Source organism: Phyllopteryx taeniolatus, chromosome 17 (assembly GCF_024500385.1).
Source record: "Phyllopteryx taeniolatus isolate TA_2022b chromosome 17, UOR_Ptae_1.2, whole genome shotgun sequence".
In the NCBI taxonomy this organism is placed as follows: Eukaryota; Metazoa; Chordata; class Actinopteri; order Syngnathiformes; family Syngnathidae; genus Phyllopteryx; species Phyllopteryx taeniolatus.
Genome location: NC_084518.1, coordinates 3844483 through 3865000, shown reverse-complemented (window position 1 = coordinate 3865000; position 20518 = coordinate 3844483). Strand labels below are relative to the sequence as shown.

At 42.8% G+C, this 20518-nt stretch overlaps 1 protein-coding gene and 1 long non-coding RNA gene across 3 annotated transcripts in view; both read right to left on the bottom strand.

The window, feature by feature from the left end:
• med13a (mediator complex subunit 13a) overlaps positions 1 to 5119 on the bottom strand; it is a 99932-nt gene extending 94813 nt beyond the window's left edge. For both annotated transcript variants that reach the window (XM_061751061.1, XM_061751062.1), the window contains exon 1: positions 4483 to 5119. In XM_061751061.1, coding sequence (XP_061607045.1) covers positions 4483 to 4548 — 66 coding nt within the window. In that variant the 5' untranslated portion in view covers positions 4549 to 5119. The remainder of the gene's footprint in view (positions 1 to 4482) is intronic.
• LOC133466902 (uncharacterized) lies at positions 329 to 4466 on the bottom strand. The gene is made up of 3 exons (XR_009785067.1): positions 3797 to 4466; positions 3208 to 3357; positions 329 to 3114 (listed from the first exon to the last, which is right to left on the bottom strand). It is a non-coding gene; the product is annotated as an uncharacterized LOC133466902 (long non-coding RNA).
• Positions 5120 to 20518: the final 15399 nt, after the last annotated feature.

Below are 20518 nucleotides of genomic sequence, written 5' to 3'. Positions count from 1 at the left end.
ATTTAGAGTCTTCAATTAACCTAACATGCATGTTTTGGGTATGTGGGAGGAGACCGGAGTACCCAGGGAAAACCCACACAGGCGCACGGAGAGCATGCAAACTCTACACAGGTGAGGCCGGATTTGAACCCGGGTCTTCAGAACTGTGAGGCAGATGTGCTAACCAGTCGCCCACCGTGCCGTAAAATTAAGACGAGATCATCATTATTTCAATAGTCATACTTTTTGTGAATTTTGTTTTGCCGTGAGGTTTTTGTAATGTAAAATGGATACCTTAGCTCAATATAGGGGGGGGGGGGGGGGGGGGGGGGACATTGTAAACAACAACTTGGGTTCTGCTTTTCACATAACATTTAACGAACTGATAGCAAAAGGCATTGGGATGAATCATCATTCTATGTAAAAAGAAAAAGATGTATTAAAGTGGAGTTAAATGCAGATTGACCTCCTAGTATCTTTGCAGCGATAACTCTTAAGCAAGCTTGTTTTGCACACATGCTCCTATTATTTAGAAATTACGTCTGCACAAAATACAAGTGTGCGCTCGTCAGTGTTCACTAATCTGTCCGTGCTTTAGAAAACTACATCAGCAAGAAGGCAAAAACACATTCTGCGGCTCCATTCAGTGTGAATTTCAAGCCCAACCCAATGGATACAGGCAGGAAGTTTTCCAGGAGTGACACAAACTTGAGGGTTACGACCCGATTTTGCCAGCTGCTCACCTTCCCTCTGGCAACTTTGCTGCAAATCTCAACGGGGGGGATTGGGGGGGGGGGGGACTGTGTGTTCAAACAGCTGCCTTCCTGCCTTTCAAGATGACACGAGCAACAGGTGATGCTTACCAAACTGTGTCACTGATGCCCCCCTTTAGTCTCACTCTTCTCCCTCAGTCTTCAAAAATGAAACAAGTGTTAATTTGCATTTTTGGCTGACGACGGTGATTCAATTGTATGCATGAATGCTTCTACTGTATTCGACTATGTACTGTATGCTTCTCGTTGCAAGATACGGTGCATCTGGAAGTGAGTGAAGACTAGAGCAAAATGTAAAACTAAACATCAGAGAGGTAACGAAATTCATAGATCAATTATTAATTAAAAATGATGTATGTATACAAGTGATTTTTGATTATTTAATGTGGAAGCAATTGAGAGAAAATAAAGTGGACTACACTACTTGGATGCCAACAGCAGAGATGCCGTTAAATCCTCCATTTTATATAGCGCTTGTCCTCATTAGGGTCACAGGTGAGCTGGACCGTATCCCGGCTGACGTTTGGGTGAAAGGCGGGGCACACCCGCCAGCTACTTGCAGGGCACATATGGACAAACAACCATTCACACTTCCACACCAATGGAAAATGTTGTCTTCAATAGAAAGGCACCGACATCACTTTGTTCAGACTGATTTCAATCAAAAGTAATCACATTTGAGTACTCGCTGATACAGAGTGCCGATACTTCATAATGTCATTACGTCTTGCAAGTTTGATGAAAAAAAACATTGGAAGACATGTTACCTGTGTGTTAACTACAAAATAAAGAGAAAAGAAAGACTGCTTCTTGAGAATACCACACGTTATAAAATAAAACCTTTATCATAGCTTGATACTTGTCGTGCCACACTGCAGGAGCTTCGTAACAGGAGAGCGGGTGGCTCGGCCAGAGCCGAACATCGTGGAGTGGAGCGGGCGGACGACTGGGCTCGAGAAACTTTTCTGCTTGCCAGATGACCCACCACCACATTTTGCAGAGCATAATTCGCAGTCGGCTAACAAACTGTTGTCGTCTGTGTTTAACTTAAAGTATCGCTTTCGTAGTAGTGGAGCGTTTTTTTCGAGTCCAAGTCCAACTGCAGACGTACGATATAGGCATCCCTAGTCTTCAATTAACCTAAAATTCATGTCATTGGAACGTGGGAGGAAATTGGAGAACCCATACAGAGAAAACAGTGCAAGCAGGGGAAGAACATGAAAATTCCACACAGGAAGGCTGGAGGCAAGATTCAAACCCTGAATCTCAGAACGGCGAGGCATACATGGTAGCCGATAGGCCAAGTTTGCTAGCTAAAGAACAGCATGACGTCAGTTAAGGCCTACACTTACGGGCAGGCAGAATCACTCTGCTCAATACAACACTGGCAAAGGAAACCGGAGTTCAGAACATTCAGTAAGAGATTCTTCAACCCATGAAAAATATTCAAAAACAACAACAGGTTAGTTTATCGTTATGTTTCCCCATGGTCAATCAAGGAAATTGAAAATCAGTCATTTCTCCACCAGCGAGCATCTAAGGATGAATTCTGGGTGTGTTTTGCATGAAAGCTGTCGTGTGACACATCACCGTATTGCATGAAACCTCGGATGACTCCAAAGTTGCACTAAATTTTAAACCAAATTCACATGTGGCATCACGCAAGACCTCAAAGGAGCAACTTAGGGCGGTTTTAAGATGCTTGTGTCCTCATACGCATTCGAGTTTTACAGTGATTTTATTCTCACCATAAACTTGTATGTTATTGTTCCTTTATTTTCTTCTGTCATCAAAGTCAGACTTGAATGTTTCACACCTCAACATAAAAGTGCGGTTAACTTATTTGAACACTTGTATAACAGTTAAAAGCGTTCATTAAAACACTGCCCGCTACAGCAAATCAAGTTTTATGAGAGTAACCAGCAGCACCGGATTGCGTTCAACATTAGAGGTTCCACTCTATGCACAAGTGATGTGATCAACATGCCCAAATGTATTCCTTATTTATTCCAAAAGTTCGACAACAACCGAGAAAAAAAACCAAAAAAACCTCACAATATTTTCATGCAATATCTACCTCATTCTACATACTGCAAAGTAAGATGAGACACTGACGTGACATCATTACAAGTACTGTTATCCTTCTGTATTAAAAGTAGTCACTAAAGAGGAGAGAAAAACAACTCCAATGTGGATGCATTCTCGCTTTGTGAAACCACAAAGCAGAGTGTGTTCTGTGCGTGAGTCATAACAGTGGCGGTGTTATGCTTAGTCTCAGTGTGCACGAAAATGTCAGCCGGACGGGCATCTACTGGCATGGAGCTCGCCTGCTGCCCGCTGTATCCAGCACCGCCTTCAAGTGCTGTCAGAAACGTTGTAATTATGAGTTCGATGCACACCGCATGCCCAACAAAGTACAACTGAGACTGGGAATTGTCTTGCAATGAAATGTTACCTTCTGAGGGGTGGCCAGGTTGGGGAGCGGAGTCAATTGGTGGTAAAAGACTGGGCTCTCACACTACTGTACATCGCCTGGGATATTATCATTGCTGTATAACGTTTGAATTTTCTGCTCACTGGTCATTTGTCGGCTGTTGTCACAGCTCTGGAGGAAGAAGTCAAACACAGCAGTTTCCAAAGACACATCTGCAGGAGCTTACATAAAAGGTTGCTCGTTTAAAAGTGAATCAGTTCAGCCTGTAGACAAGTCAATTAACGACAGGGAGTGGGGGGGGGGGGGGGTGTAAAATAATAAACTAAACAGATACAGATCATCATTAACATCCAGCCAGGGAGCAAGACCTTTGCATTTGCCGTCGATTGTGCACGACACAGCCAAGAAAGCAACGACAGGAGGAGCCCCCTCAAACTAGTTGGAGTCGACTAACGTCAACTGACAACACGTTGCCACAATTTCCACGGAGCGATGAGGAGGGGGGGGGGGGGGGGGGGAGATATCGAGAGACACATAAACACATTGGATGCCGAAGACAACTCCCAGTAGCTTTTCAGTACGCAGAAGAAAAGATGGGAAATGTAACAACCTGCATGTTTGGACTGTCTAGAAATGCATGCCAGAGATGATATCATAATCAAGCCGGGGGCCTCCGTGTCCTAGTTGCTGCGAATACTCGACAATCTGGGGGAGATGAAGCCATTTGCGAACATGATGACAGGCTGCATACATTTGGGGAATTTGACAACAAATACTGACAAAAAAAAACTAATCTAATTCGGGGTTTTTGTCACTGCCGCAACATCAAAACAAGTTGTTCTGGCTGTCGGCACTTTCTGGAAGTGGATGGAAATAGTTCGGAACCAACACGAAAAGGACATTCGGAGAAAGTGAAACTTTGCAGACAGAGCCGCGCTGTCTCGGTTTTGTTGCCATTTTCACTTTGGCGAATAATGTCAATAAAAATACCCCCCAAAAATAAAACGAATCAAGTGGCCCGAGCACAACAGTTCGGTCGAGGAGGCGCAGTGACGAGCAAGGTAATGTGACACGCGAGACGAGACGACGTGTTTGTTCAATGGAAACATTATCTCGCGACGCAGGCGGACTGGGGAAAGCTCGTTGTCCCGAAAATGATGTCAGGGCGGCGGGCCGTAAGCCTGACTAAGCTGCTATCAAACTGATGCCTCTGAGGCTAACGTTAGCTTAGCCGCTGCTCAGCTAGTTAACCAAAAAAAAAAAATGGCTGCTTTCCTTTAGTTTTAAATCTCTTACCAGACAGAATAGATTGGAATGGCAATCCTCCAAGCTGGCCCCGTTTGGTACAAAACAAGAACTCATCCTTCTTCACTCCGAGCTCCGACTCGCCATCATTTCACTTCCAGGGAAATAAAAGGGCAATGTTCAGATTTGTCTTTTCTGAGATGTTCAGGCTTGATCAGCGAATAATAATTGTTGCAACATTTGGCCGCAGGAGAGTTCATTTAACACGCTTCCGATTGCAGTTGACCCGCCGGCTTTCAAAAAGCGGACAAAACAGGTTACGGCGGTGTTCAGGGCGACATCTCGAAAGCATCCCAAGTTCAATCCATTTCCAGGAGGCAACAATGTTCATAAAACAAAAAGAAAAGGAGAGCAAACAAGCAACTCTCCCCCTCCCCCTTAGCCCTGAAAACGGTCTCAGCTTAAAAAATACTAAATATTCCGTCGCACTCCTCCTCGGCAAAATTCATTCTAAAAGCGAAATACATCCCGGTGAAAGCCGCTGAAAATGGCATCAGCCGCGATTCGAACAATGATTACGATCATGATTTCTGTCTGGGCTCCTGTTGGTTTGCATTTGAATTCATGGATTCCTTTCTTTAATGGCGGCCACGGGGACAATTCTGCCTTCCACCGCCGATTGGCTCGTTCGTGGGCAAAGATTTGTCCAGTTAGCTGAACTTTAGCAAATTGCAACGAAGCGTTCTTTTAACTTCCGGGAAAATAAATGTTGGCCATAGATGTTTTCCCCTGATAGTAGTTTGTGTTTTCAAAGTAATAGAATCAAAACACTACTTTCACATAACGCCAATCGTTCCCATCATATTTCAGTATTTAAACATATGCTTATTGATAATAGCGGGTTTTATTGTGACGTTTAACGTCGTCATCCGTTTTATTTTGAAAGTCATAATATGAGCATTCGTTTTGAGTGCGGCGAACTTGACACTGTCGTGGTCATGAGGGCTGTAACAACACAGGGCTGGCGTGTGTTGCCACTGGGCTGGCGCAAGTGGCGCTACTGGGCAACACATTTCGTTACTGACTCGCAAATCCGATAAAGTTGCTCACTTTACACAGTGCACCACCTAGCGCATGTGATGTTGCATCTGCGATTGAAATTGGGCACCCGAGATGCATCGATCAGTTCTTTGTTTTGTTTTCATTCATTCATTCGCTCGCATTCATTTGATCCCCAATCAATTAGGTCTGATTTGACAAGGTGATAAATCTAAAGGGAAAGATAAGGAAACCGCATGAGTAATATTTACAATTATCTACTGAAAGAAATGTGAACGGAGTAAAGGAGCACACAGTACACACATTCAAAGTCGCGGTGTTAATAAATACATTGTCACTATTAGCCTTAAACGCTTCTGTGTTTACAAATACAAATACAAAAGATACGGCAAATCCTTAGAATTGCTAAATAATGCTTGCGTCACGTCGCAGTGTTTACAAGTGGGATCTGGTAATTTCCCTCAAGATAACTCATCCATGTTTAAACTGTGATGCACAGCAGAAATCAATTCAGCTGCTAACATTTTTTTTTTTTTTTTTGCCAAGCTCTTCATTATTTGCCACAGTAAATTAGAATTTGTTTGCCACCAAGGGCAGCAATTATGCAAACACATTGTTTCTGGTAGCGATATTAGCCGGTTGAATGACGCGTTTCGCCGGGAGGAAAGCCATGATTGGAATGGGAAATAATTGCAGGTATCTCTGTCCAGTTGAATTTGCATGGCTAATGTGAGGACTGTATTGGGATTTTTTTTTTTTTTTTGTTTGTTTTTTATAGGCTATGAATACAAATAATTATTGCAGCCCCTGCAATCTGTTCTAATTATTTATTTTACCAGTCAACACAGTTCTTATGGCACTGAGGAAAGAAGATTTTTTTTCTCTCTTCATAAAAGCAGCCATTGATAAACAAAATTCTCAAAACGGTTCAAAATAAATTATCTTTCTGTCTTGTAACGACATTTTGTTATGAGAATATTCCGTTTATTTACGAAAAGGCCCATTCAGTCGTATTTTCTTCTTTCAAGTGTGACTGCTGTAGGTTTAAAGAATGTTTATGATGTTTAAAAAAAAAAAAACAGATTCTAATCTTAAAGGAAAATTGAATTTACACTCTGCTGTATAGTTCGTGTTTCACTCCACGCAGAGAACCAGGTCACGCACATACGGTGCGCAATCAGTGCTGCAACCCTTGAGGTTGGAGGTGGGTTTGGTGCTTTGCTCAAGGGCACTTGGACAGTAGTCAGGAAGTAGACAAGCATCTTTTCAGTAGTGGCCGTTATTCTTTTTTTTGTGTGTCTGCAGCAGGACTCAAATTGTGCTACTCCGCTTCCAAAGCCCAGATGATCTACCGGATTTAAATAATTATGGCTTGTAAAAATAATAATAATTTAAAAAAATACAGTGCACTCTCTTTTTTAACACCCACTGGAAATGGCTTACCCCGTGGCCCCCTGTCAATCACAGAGCTGACAGAGACCATTCACACTCACATTCAGTTTTTTGCACTGTGGTTGGACGCCAGAATATTAGCTTGAACCAATGAGGCATAAACAGAAAGTGCCAAGCCACTGACTGCTACAAGCAAATCAAGTTCAACAATGCGAACAATGCTCTCAATACAAAGATGATGTTGATGTTCTAAAAATGAGGAATCAAATGAAGAAACATTCCTCACTGAAATTATGTGATGACTTAATATCCTTAGCGTCCTTCTTCGTCTGATCCTTGCTTAAAAATGTGCTAAAAATGATGCCATCATGAGGACAATGCACGACGGGAACTCGGTACTCGTATTGAGCAATCTCGGCGGTCTCACAATATCGTCTTTATAATCCCATTTGATCCTTGTTGAGGGATTGAGCAGCTTTCTCAAGCTTAAATCTCCCCGCAGGAATACAAATGGTAATCACTTACACTGACTGCCATCTTTTATCTTCGCTCTACTTGATCTGAAAACAATTGTAGTATGATAATATCTCGTATAATTTAGAAATGTAGGAGTTGTAAAACTCAATTACAGTAGGTTATCTTGTTTGGCGACTGGAATGCACACGTGGAAAAATGTTGGTCAAAACAAGACACCTGGTGATAAAGCTACCCTCACAGATTATGGCAACCGCATGGCACAGTATTTCTTCAACATTCTCTCAAATCGATAAAATCGCCACAAATGGACCCTCGCACTTGCAGACACAGCTGAGGTATCTGGCAGTTGAGCGCACCTCCAAGGTCTGGAGTTCAAGAGCTTGACTTGTGTTTACAGAGGCTAAGTGGTAATATCCCATCCTTAGCCTCGATGGCTATACAAGCATCTTTGTTCAAATAAAGCCCTCCTCCTCCTCCTCCCCCAAATCCACATATATGTGTCGTTGCCCTTTAAAATGAGGGAGCGGAGCACCGCCTGAGGAGAAACGCCTCCATCCGGATTCAAGCGACTACATTGTTGACTTGCCATTCACAAGGAACGCAACCGCATGCATACAAATAATGGGGGTCATAGCAAATGAGCAATGTACTTGACTAAAAATGACTAATTGACATATTAAACGTGTGTCCAATGTTATATAATGTCACAGGACACACACCTTTCAAAAGGAAAACAGACTAAATGGCTAAATGTGCAATTTTGGCACACCGACCTAAATGGTGTAGTATAGTTGTTTTCAAACTGAAATGCTGTACACCAGGCACGTGCACACATATACCACAAGTGGTGCTCAAGCATATGCCATTTTGCCCTGGATGAAAAAAGTGTCCTTTTTGCTGCAGCTTTTTTTCCCCTTTGTTCATTAATGTTGAAAAAAAAAATTAATAATAATTAAAAAAAAAAATATATATATATATATATATATATATATACCCTCACTGTCATCAGTTCCACCCAGTACTCCCACTTTAATTTATTTGGGGTGAATCAGATGCACTTTAAATGGTGGCAGGTGTGTGCTGAAGCCCATTTAACATGAGTTTGAATGTGATTGCTGAATTCTGAACACAGCCACATCCCCATTTATACGAGGGTGTGTGCACTTGTGTAACCACGTTATCTCAGTTGTTTCTTTTTACTTGCCCTCTCTATATTTTTTCCACTTGAGTTGTAGTAATAGTGGAAAAAAAGTTTTAGAAAGATTTATCTTGCTCTCACAAAAACCTGACGTTTGTTAATTGTCACCTCCTTTGTTAATAGTCGTATTATTGACTGTGTTAACCGAAATAAATACACAAGTCGAATAGATTTTTTTCTTTATTTTATGAATCATTTTAGCAATGGGTGGCCTTCTTTTTGGCTTGAGCACCTGGCCCCAGAAATGTGTGTGCACGTGCCCGCTGTACACGTTTAGATGGTATCTGTTGTATTTGCTGGAGTACTGAATAGCAACTTTGGAATTGAGGTCATTTTCTAAAAAAGCTTCCTCTCTGTGACAGGTGAACTAATAAAGTGTTGGCTTTTATTTTACGCGATCAAACCGATATTATCATCCTAAATATTGATTCAGCGTCAGATGTTTCCTGCACAAGTGCACGAGCAGTTTCTTTGTAACATGACCAGCATGCTACAATATGAGTCTCTTCAGTGGGACATCAAACGGGTGTTGTTCAGAGGCAGTTAGGCAGAAAGCTGCTCTTTGTTCACTCACCTCTGCAGTTAAAGAGTGTGAGGTGCTTGTCAGCTCAGTTGCTGCCACAATGCTTTGCCTCTCTATTCGAGAGGGGAGGTCTGGCAGTGGCGGAGGTTAGCGCCACGTTCCCTCCATAAATGGGACTGAAGGTTATAGTTGGTGAGGTTCTGCCCCCCGTGTACACGGGAACATTCCAGTGACACAAATACTGCCGGTGCTGACTAGACAAGAGAATGTCTGCAGGGCCGCTGCCTCCAAAAAAGACCAAAGTCTCGCATCCCTGCTGCTAAATGATCTGACACACTTTTTCCCGCTGCAGTCTTTTCTCAAGCCCTCGTCGTTAGGCTGTTGCCGCTCTTCTCCGTCTTTCACTACACCTCCTTCCTCCCTTCCCTCCTCCCACTTTCATGCTTTTAAACACATTGCAAGCAGATGGAAGAAAGGGTGGCTGTATCCTTTCCCCGCCGTTCTTGAGCAGCCCTCTACCCTACATAACCAGCAGGGGATTAATACATTCAATATGAACTGAAGGCTAATGAAATGTGCACTGCCTGCCACGTGGATGAAGAAGGCTTAAGCACAGAGCATCCAGACCCGAGAGTGAACGAATGAAAAGCGGCAGTCAGCGAAAGCATAAAACTGGCCCACTGTCAGGATTCTGACCTGGGTGGCGGGCAACAACATGCCAAGCATTCCTCTGTGATACGATGCTTTGTCATCTTCTTCACAGTGACACTGAGCCACAGACCTCGTCCACAAAGGCACAACTTGCACTTAACTCACGAATGAGTCAGTTTGTCAGTGTCTTTCTCATTGTGAAGTCCGTTTTCCAGAAACACCGCAATTAAAGCCACAAGCGGTGCCGCGCGGAGAGTCCGCCTTGCAGCAGCTGTGCAATGAATTCCCTCGCTTGCAGAAAGATGCCGTTCACGCCGTATTACAAGAGACAGCAGCAATCACAGGGCGCTGCAGTTTTCTCAGCCATCTGGACTGCCACATTCATTAGTTCATTCATTCATTCATTCATTCATTCAGTTGGAGCTACTAGCAGAGTGACATTCAGTTCCAAATGAGAAAGAGAATAGATATTGGTTGGTGAGGAGGTGCGGATCGGTGATGTGTTGTGGCGAGACAGAGCACAATGGGGATGTTAGAGTTCAACTCAAGGGCGTGTTGAGAGGGAGGGGAAGGGTGACTGAAGGCTTGGTGATGTCAAGGACCCTTCGTACAACAGGGCCGGCCGCATTTCAAATTAGAGCGGCCTCGGCGCCTGATTGTTTAATTGATGGCTGCGCGTCAGATGGAGGAGGCTCCGCGTCCCGTGTGTTCCCCTCTCCTCATAGACCCGATTGACTAACCACTTGCAGAAACGTGTAGAAGATGAGCTGTGACTGGTGGATGTTGCCGTCGTCCGATTAAGGTGAACAAATGTGAGTTTGGAAATGTCAAGTGAATGCATAAGCATCTTGTGAAACAAGACCTATAACAAGAGTCTGCTGATAAACCCCGCTCATCTAACTAAATAAGGTATACAAACGCCTCTTGGCATGAAGCGAAGTTACACACCACTACAACTACAAGCACAATAATTCACTTTTTGTCTAATTTATACTTCTCTGACATTATCATTCTAAACAGAGCCTTATTTTTAAAGACAGTTGTAGACCATCAGAGCAAGCAAGGCCTCCTCTGCGAGCCTAAACACGATCAGAAGCACTTACCTACAATTACATCCGAAATACTAATGTCTTTTTCATGAAGTTTTTTTTCCTTCAATTTACTCCCAGCAGTCTGTTCTCTTCATTTTGTAGTGTTTCTCTTTGCTGCATTACTTCCAATACTTGTGGACGATAGATTTTGTCATCCAATCAGAAACCTATTGTCAATAGGTTGGAATCAAATTTTTTCAACCCCAGAAAACAATCTGCAATCGATGCCCACCCTTACCCTTCTGGATGCACCCCCCCCCCTCCCCCCCTCCCCACTCCCAATTTGCCCAAGTGGAAATCTTTTTAAATACAGTTTAAAAGCCATTCCTTTTTCTCATGCATGCGATTGAGCATTTTAAAGTATTGCCATTTTAAAAGAATCTTTCTTGCACTGTATGTTTTTCGTAAATGTCGTTTCTTAGTTTTTAAATGCTTTTAACGTGTCTTTTATTTTTAATTATATAAAGCATATGGAGTTACCTTGTGTATGAACTGCGCTATATAAATACATTTGCCTTGCCCTGCCCTGTCTTACCTGGCCTTCGCTCGCCACTGCAGTGGACCGGCTCTTCGCCCTGGCTAAAGGGTGCATGGGAGTTTGCCCAAACAGCCCATATGTGCTTTGTTGACTTGGAAAAGCTATTTGGCTGTGTTTTTCAAAATGAAGTCAAACGGCTGCCAAATGTTCAATATGGACCCGATCCAGATGATATTAAAAGCTCCTGACCCTGCATGAGCATATCAAATTTAATATACTGTAGAGTAGATAAAATTTGCAGATATGATATTTTTTAACCACAGCACTCATTCACAAAAGAAAATTCCAGGTTTATGAAACACAAACATATGCATACTGATGGAAATGTTGCAGTCATTATAATCACAGGAGGCTAATTGCTAAGTATTACATTTTTAACTTCACATAAATTAAAGAAATATCAAGTAGTGTTATGATTATAATATACAAGTTAGCATTTTGAGTATTATATGATTATAAATATTAATGAGACGTGTTCACTTGACTGCGATTGGCTGGCGACCAGTTCAGGGTGTACCCCGCCTCTCGCCCCAAGCACGCCCGCGACCCTAGTGACGATAAGCGCTACAGAAAATGGATGGGTGGATGGGTGGCTTCATCTGAATTAACGAGTTTCCTCCCATCGTCATCCAGACAGAGTGTAAAAAGTGATCAACAGGTGCGATAAAGGTTACCTGCTGCTAAAACTACTGTGGATGTAAGAAGCAGCTTAAAAAGGGCAGCTCATCATTAACACTGAATAAAACTGTCTACTGCAGTATACATTTCCTCTAATGCAGGCAATTATATTGTATATTTCATTGTGAACTATTACAGTATATACATGCCATTATGGCTCTCATTTGCCCAGTGTACACCAAACAGGTTGAGTCATACAAGATGTCTGCTGGCAAGAGGACGTGCATCTTTACTGCTGCAGAGGTGATATTGTTCTGTGTGTGTGCACGCAAATGCACGTGCCTACATGTGTTCTTGAAGACATTATTCACGTTGCAATATGCCATAACACTTTCCACATATTCAGACCCACACTGCAATGTGAACACTTGCTCAGCGCTCATGTATAATGCATATCGCCGTCTGTGTCTTCCGTTCACTGTCGTGTCTCGTTCAAATGAGCAACACAGTCGTGTGTGATCAACTTGCAGCATTCCCAAGAAGCACTGAGTGCCATTTGCAAGATTGATAAAGATTTCTGCAACGTCCAGTTTACTTAAGCAAACCTTCTGTTCATCTATGCAAATGTTGAAATCTGTTATGACTGGCGAAAGTGATGAAATGTGGACCCCAACGCAGACCAGACCAGACCAGAGCGGAGCATTCATTCATCCATCCATCTTCCGTACCACTTTTCCTCACTGGGGTCGCGGGCGTGCTGGAGCCTACGCCAGCTATCTTCGGGCGAGAGGCGGGGTACACCCTGAACCAGTCGCCAGCCAATCGTAGGGCACGTATAAACAAACAACCATTTGCACACACATTCACACCTACGGGCAGTTTAGAGTCTTTGATTAACCTACCATGCATGTTTTTAGGATGTGGGAGGAAACTGGAGAGCCCGGAGAAAACCCACGTCAGGCACGGGGAGAACATGCAAACTCCACACTGGCGAGGCCGGATTTGAACCCGAGTCCTCAGAACTGTGAGGCAGATGTGCTAACCAGTGCCGCCCGGAGTAGAACAATCCAACAAAAACGATTAAACAGAGGGTGCACCCGAACCGAACTAACAAATAGTAATAGATACTAAACAACAGAAAGAGGTGGAGGGAGCCACAGCAAAAGGAAGGTGACCAACAAATGAAATGTACACATGGGATCTAACCTACACGTTTATGTCTCCGTGTGATGGCGCCGGAGTGTGTGGCACACCGTCCAGCTCCATCAACTTGCTTCATAAATTTTTTTCAGGGAAGGGTTTTGCCACTTTTTATCAACTCGATGAAGAAGTGTGATTTCCAAACTCCGGCGGATATTGGTCTCACTGTCAAGATCTCCGTTGAGTTTAACTGTGACGGACAGGCGAACTTGAGCCAACCACTCCTTTCAAACAGCGAGGAATCATTTCTCCATGCGCTGGCCCGAGCCCCTCAAAGGAGGCTTACAGACTCAGGGTAAACGCGCCGGCCTGCTGCTAAAGATCGATTAAGCCCCTTACAAAGTAAATTGAACCATTTCGTGGACTGGGTCATCACTTCCTGATTCCTCTGCGCTCCCTGAAGCCAATCAACACCTGGCTGGAGCTGTGATCGACCCCGACAAGGAGACCCGGCTTTCTCGCAGCTGTCATCACTCGCTATCATGCAGACGCGACATGAATCAATTTATCACCCCCAAAAACTACTTAAGTTCAGTAAATGTAAAGCATTAGTACCCACATCTGGGTTAACATACAGACGGTTCGCAAGAAGGCACTGCAAGACATGTTGGTTGGGTTCCTGAAGATCTCTGGGAAAAGGTCAAAATATCATCAAGATCCACAAAACAAAACTGGGACGTCATATATAAGATTTAGAAAAAAACCAACTAGTGAATTTGTAAGTCCGAATGGCATGACTAAATACTCAACTTTGCCCAGCGAGGTATTACCCACAGCTTTTCTCTCTTCTCCATTCCTCAAGCCCACCAGATGATTAACATTACGGAGGTCGAGTTTAGTGAACAAGTGAATCCATGAGTTCTTGACAGTAATCTCATTATAGTCCCCTGTGATCAATGCGCGGACAGAGAGTCTTGTCTTTTTTTTCTATGAAAAAATAAAATAAAATAAAAAAAGCCTGCGCCCACCAGAGATGATGAAGGATGAAGAAAGCCCAAAGCGAGTAACAAAGATATATATATTTTTTAGGACTTTTCTCGGCAAATAGTGATGTAATATTATCGTATCGGCATTGGTCTTGAAAAGCAGGACGTTATCGGTATTGGCTTGAAAAAATAATAATATTGTGCATCTGTAGTTATTACCAATACAAAGGCTGGAAAATCATCTGTCTTGCCTCTATCATCACCACCGCTCCGCGGTGGGTGACAACTGTAGATTTGACCCCCATCAACAGGTTATGCGGATGAAACCTTTCTTATTCTAGCGCTACGATAGAAGAAAGATTCTATGACTTTGATGCAATCTCATTGTGTTCACACTAAGTGAAGATTCACATCAACGATATAATATCGGTGACTGGAGCTGTGTTGATGTACTGTCGTAATCGAGCCCTTTTATTGTATTCGTGCGCCTCAACCTGCTGCCCACCCACACATGCAAACACACATCACACATGCAACATGCACATACTTCTCCCTTATGCCTTTTCTCTCTGATTCATGGGGGGGGGAGATGACTGCCCTGGAAGATGCTTTGCATATATTCGTCTCTCTCTAGCCATGCGGACAACGCATGCAGTACTTTCCATAACCAACACAGTGTGCTTGTGTTTTCAAAGCAAGATCTGGTGAAGTAGATCGAATTGTAACAATGATCATCAAAAGTAACTAACTAACCCTAACCCTTAAAATATCTTTTGTCTGACATTATTTACATGGAAAAGAGCAGAACCAGGTTTAGTGACAAGCATTAATGAGACTTTTGCATAACCCAAGAATAGGTCAGTGTTCGGTTAATTGGAGTGCAAACATTTGAATGGAAAAAAAACTATTGACAGAGAAATTCTGACAGGAAGCTTTTCGGGAGCACACTTGTGTCATTGCCACCGCTTCTTGCAACAACAAAAACAACATGTTTGTTAAATTAGACTGACAGTTACAATGCCACCAATAATCACAAATTGAGATCTCGCAGAAAGCTGCAACTCTCCTTGCCCCAGTTGTGTGGATGAAATTATGCATTCGGCTATTAATGTAGTGCAACTGGCAATTATGCTTCTTGCCTGAAGCTTTTCAAATAACTGTATGTATAGAATATCTCGGCAATTTCATTGAAATGCACTACTGCAGTAATTCTCATATTGGCGGTTGTTTAAGGTAATGTACTGTATATTTCTGTTTGTGAACAAAAAGAAAACGTAGCATAAGAGTAATGTACCTAAGTCAACCTTGTAGCCTCAAAGCCCATCGTATTATTGGGTGTGTGTTTTTTTTGTTGTTAAATTATTAGAGTTTCCTTCGCCTCGATTATGTCATCTTCCACAGAATGGACTTTTGTCTTCAAGGTCCTGGAAAAAAACAACAACAAGAGAATTGGGCATTTCGTGCAAGTCAACTTGCATTTTATCTCTGTTGTGCGCCACTGCTGGTGGGGGAATTCATGTGTGTGCCTCCGCTATCAAGAATTTCTGTGTCTTGTGGCTCAAAGTGATACATGTCCTTACAGAAATATGTTTATTCAAGTCTGCAGTTCTACAATAAGTGCTTAAAGTTGACTTTTTACTGTGTGTAATGATCAAAGATATAGTCAGTATGGCATTAAATTCTTACTTATACTTAATCATTTCCAGCTGAGTGAAAGAACAAGTTCAGTATATTCGATTATTTTCACGGAAAATGAACATAATAGGCGCCACGGTGGCCGACTGGTTAGCACATCTGCCTCACAGATCTGAGGACCGGGTTTAAAATCTGGCCCCGCCTGTGTGGAGTTTGCAGTTTTCTCCGGGTACTCCAGTTTCCTCCCACATCCCCAAAACATGCATGCTAGGTTAATTGAAGACTCTTTATTGCTCGTAGGTTCATTTACGGATTGGCGTCCTTGATGTTCTACCCCAGCATAGTTTCCATACTATCTTAGGCACTTTTAATATTTAGTTCAGGTCAATGGTAAGCTCAACTTTGTGCAGCTGGAAATGATAAAGATCAGTCTGGTTATTTGCAGTCTGGACGTGGAGCGGTGAATATCTCCTTTGCTGAAGAGAGTCACTCGGAGTCTCCAATAACACCTCAAACAGCAACTCGCTAAGTCTGTTGCTCATCGCTTTAAAAAAAAACAAAAAAACAAAAACACTCACTTAATCGGTCTAATTATGGCACCGAAAATGCAACATTGGCAACGCTGATTCGACCTCGCCCTCGTTGCAGCGCACTAGCCCCGTCTTGCTGACAAAAGCTGTACTTTGCATTTGCATGAGACAAAACAGCAAGCGATGTGATTTGAACCTGAGTGTTGGCCTGCCGCAAACGAGCTACGCGGGCGAACGTGATGGCTCACACCCATATACCTTGCGATTGACTCTTGTACACATACCTGGACCAACTGGCTGCACTTGAAAAACTGCAACCCCCTTCAAAGTTTTGAGGTCCATCATATCCACACAGGCCATGTTACATTATAACATAGCATCATTTAATTGCAGCTTCATAATTATTACATCCATTCAACTTTTTGGGTGAGTTTCTACTTGCATTTATTTTCAGGATGTCAGAATAGCCTCCCAGAGCGGCTGTTTGTATGTGAACTGCCTCCCATCCTCATAAATCTTTGCTTGAGGATGCTCCAAGGGTTCTCAATAGGGTTGAGGTCAGGGGAGGATGGGGGCCACACATTGGGTTTCTCTCCTTTTATGTCCGTAGCAGCTTTTGATGCGAAGGGATTTCTTGCAGCATATTGATGAGCGCCATGCAAGCCGTAATGGTCCAGATGGATGGGGCGGTAACTGATTGGTGGATGGCCACCATGACCCAACAAGGCTCCGAGGTCACCAAGGAGGAGGTGGAGTCACGTTCTGGGCCGGAATCCTGGGGAGAGAGCCGGTGACAGCAACAGGTACAAGTTTTTGTCATTGCTTGGTTTCTCAATATTTCTCAATTAGTGGTGGTAAATATGATAATGAGTATATTTTGAATAGTTTTCGTCATTGAATGATGCTTAACTCTCCCCTCTTTTCGCCTCTCCTGGGTCAATAGCTCTTCATATGTCGCATCACTGCGCACTGAAAAAAAAACAGGGACAAACATACATTTGCTTGTGCTTGTACTCATGAAGCTTTTGTGTCAGACCCTCAAAATGTCAAGGCCAAATTAGATTTACAAAGTGCCTTTATTTGCTCATTTGCCCTTCAACAGCTGATTAGTCTCCCATGGCCAGCGGGTTTCATGCCAGGCTCATAGCATTTCAATTCAGAACACATCTAGCTTTATCCTGGAGCCAAATAAGTGTGTGCTTCCAGATGAAGTTTCAGCCCACAAGCGCGCAACCACTTCTGTGCACGGCAGACGGGTACGGATGAGAAGGTGCCCGGGGAAAGGAAGAGAACAGGGAAAAACTATCCATTGCATGCTCACTGATGATGATGAAGAACTATGAAGAATGACAATGAGGCATCGCCTCGGGGGGGAAAAGGTCTTCTGGTTTTGACGGCAGTGTAATGAAAGCAGACAAACTGGTCAGTGCGGAAGACTTGGTTTCCTTTCTTCATTTTCACTGTGCTCAACAATACAAGCAGCAAGTGCAGCACTTCTGAACTGAACTGAAGGGCCTATTTGTAAGAGGGAAATACCTTAACAGCACATGTTAATGACAGCTGACAAATTGGAATGGGTTATCCGCTGTTCATTAATCAAGGCAAAGTGCAAAAAGGGGTGTGTGTAAGGAAAATTGGTTTGGTCACTGCTCCAGGACCGACCTAAATAGTACCAATTGAGCAAGCAATCTGCAGGGGGGGCGTTGTTGATTCTGCCGGTTGTTTGGTTAAGACAAGATAAATTATTGAAATGATCTATCCATCATTCATTTTGTATAGGGTTTGTCTCATCCTAGGGTCGCTGGTGCGCTGGAGCCTATCCAAGCCTGGTTTATGTCCGGATCAGACTACAAGACAAATTGGTTTTCTTTCACAATTGCACGATGTCAGACGACTCCCATAAAATTTTGCCGCATCTCGGTCAGATAGTGGCAGCACTTCACGACATGTATTCCGATACCACCGTATCCCATCTTTTACGATCACTGGGCTTTATCTTGTCAAATCAAACACGGCCAGAGAGGGGGAACCAGAAAACGTGTAACCGGTCAATGGAACCGGATACACCCGTTACTATGGCGATGACCCCAACAATGAGGAAAAGCGTGGTGTCGTAACCGGTGTTCGGGAGTGGGCTGTCCATTCAAGAAGAGCTTGAATTATGTTCATGTACTTTTAATACAATACGGCGCGCAACCCCCAGTGATGGTACTAACGCTATTATTAGGAATGACGTTACAAACGTGCGTTACTTTTTTTCGGGAAAGCATAATCTAATTTATCACTTTTCATGTTAACGCTTTTACTGTTACTGCCAAATTAGGTGGTGTTCACTTTATTTATTTGTAATTTACTTTTTTTTTGTTTTGTTACTTTATTATTAGATTATTAAAGCTGTTTTCATCCGACAAGCAAGATTCCTTAACGGAAAGGCAGTTTTCTTTTTTGCTGTTCTTCTTCATGAGTGAACCACATAAGTGATGATGATTGGCTGAGGTAGAGTCCAATTTTATTTTAAGCGACTCAGCGGAGGAGTTGGGCGGGTGCTGCTGACGCGAACAGGAGCAAAGGATGGTTGCACAGAATCACACTGCGTGAGTCACAAATGAGGAAATACTAAACAACAGAAATGCTGAGCCCAAATAAATCTACAGGCAAAAGCGGCGTCCTTTAACTGGAAGTATAGATATTAGTTTTCCGTAAACACAATTCAAAGAATGTATACGACAAATGCACATTATGCCATGGACTCGTCGAGCTCCTCCGATGAAACATCTTTCCCTGGCACATGCTTAGACTACCGAATGAGTGGCCATTAACACCGAAGGAGACGACGACGGTGCCACGCAACCAAAACAAATGAAGATTGATTTTTCGCCCTGCCACGTTTTTTTTTCTTAGATGGAGCTTGACACACTGGCAGCCGCGTACGATGGGGAGGTCACTAGTTGCCAAAATGCTAGTAGATGGTCTCCAAAATGCAAACAGATGGTCTCCAAATACGTAGACGCTCATTGAGGTGCAATTAATGTCAATAGTTATAAAATTTCTACCATGCTATTTTTTTTTAAATTACTTTATGAGCGTAGTCATTCGATCTACAATAATACGTGGCATTTGATTGCTGCAACATTAGAATAATTTGCAATTTTCTGTTATTAATAAAGTATTATAATAAGTGTTTGTCTCATTATAACAGGGGTAACCAATATGGCGCCCGTGAGCCCCAGGTGGCCCACAAGGACCACACGTTGCGAGTCCCTCGAATGTTCTGAAACATGGCTCATGCCAGTTTGATTCATTGAACGTATTGTGCCAAGTGTTATGGAGAATATTTTGTCTAAAACTGTGTGACACATTAATAATTTGGCATTAAAATCACGTAATAATGAAACGTTTCGTGCTTGTCTGTGTTGTGCTACTCTATGTAACCTGCCCGTGAAAGCCGCTCAAAAATGGGAATCTTTTGACATATTTGAAGGTTTTTCAAAAAACGTTAACGCCACACAGTAATTCCTCATTACATTTATGACGGAGTAATTGGTAACGAATTCAATTATTTGGGGGGGAAAGTAATTAGTAACTGTAAGTAATTACCTTTTTTTTTTTTTAAAGGAATTTGCACAACACTGCCAACAACTTTTAATGAATGAATCACTGCTTGCCATTGTGTAATTGAATGAAAGGTCATCATATACATAAGCTATTTTACCATTTCTAATGTTGCTTTTAAAAATATATATATTTTTTAACTATCACGATCCTTATGCTACTTGATGCTTTTGGGCTACGATACTTATATATTTTTTTTTTTGTGGGGGCATTTAGTCTCTCAGAGCACAATTTTTACTGTTCTCTTGCCCTCATACCCCCCCGCTGTGTTGGATGAGACTGATGCTTTTTCCTGCAGTTTTCATTTGCCAAGGAGCTTGGCACAGGAATAATTACCTGTCTCTATGATCAATTACCTGATTACTCACCAGAGACACACAAGACGTCTGAAGAGCGCAGCCGCGGCTTGTGCTGTGGAGCATGCACACACACGTGCACTCCACACACTGTATGACATGCACAACATGAGGTCATAAGGAGACAAACATGTATTCATACATAAATATACTGTGATAGCGCACACGCACACACGCAGGCAGCTGAAGAGTCAAGGACACACTGACTGGTGGGCCGCTGAAAAACACAAAGATCATTAAGAACAATCCCTGACCTACAACACCACAAGAAAGTCTCCCTG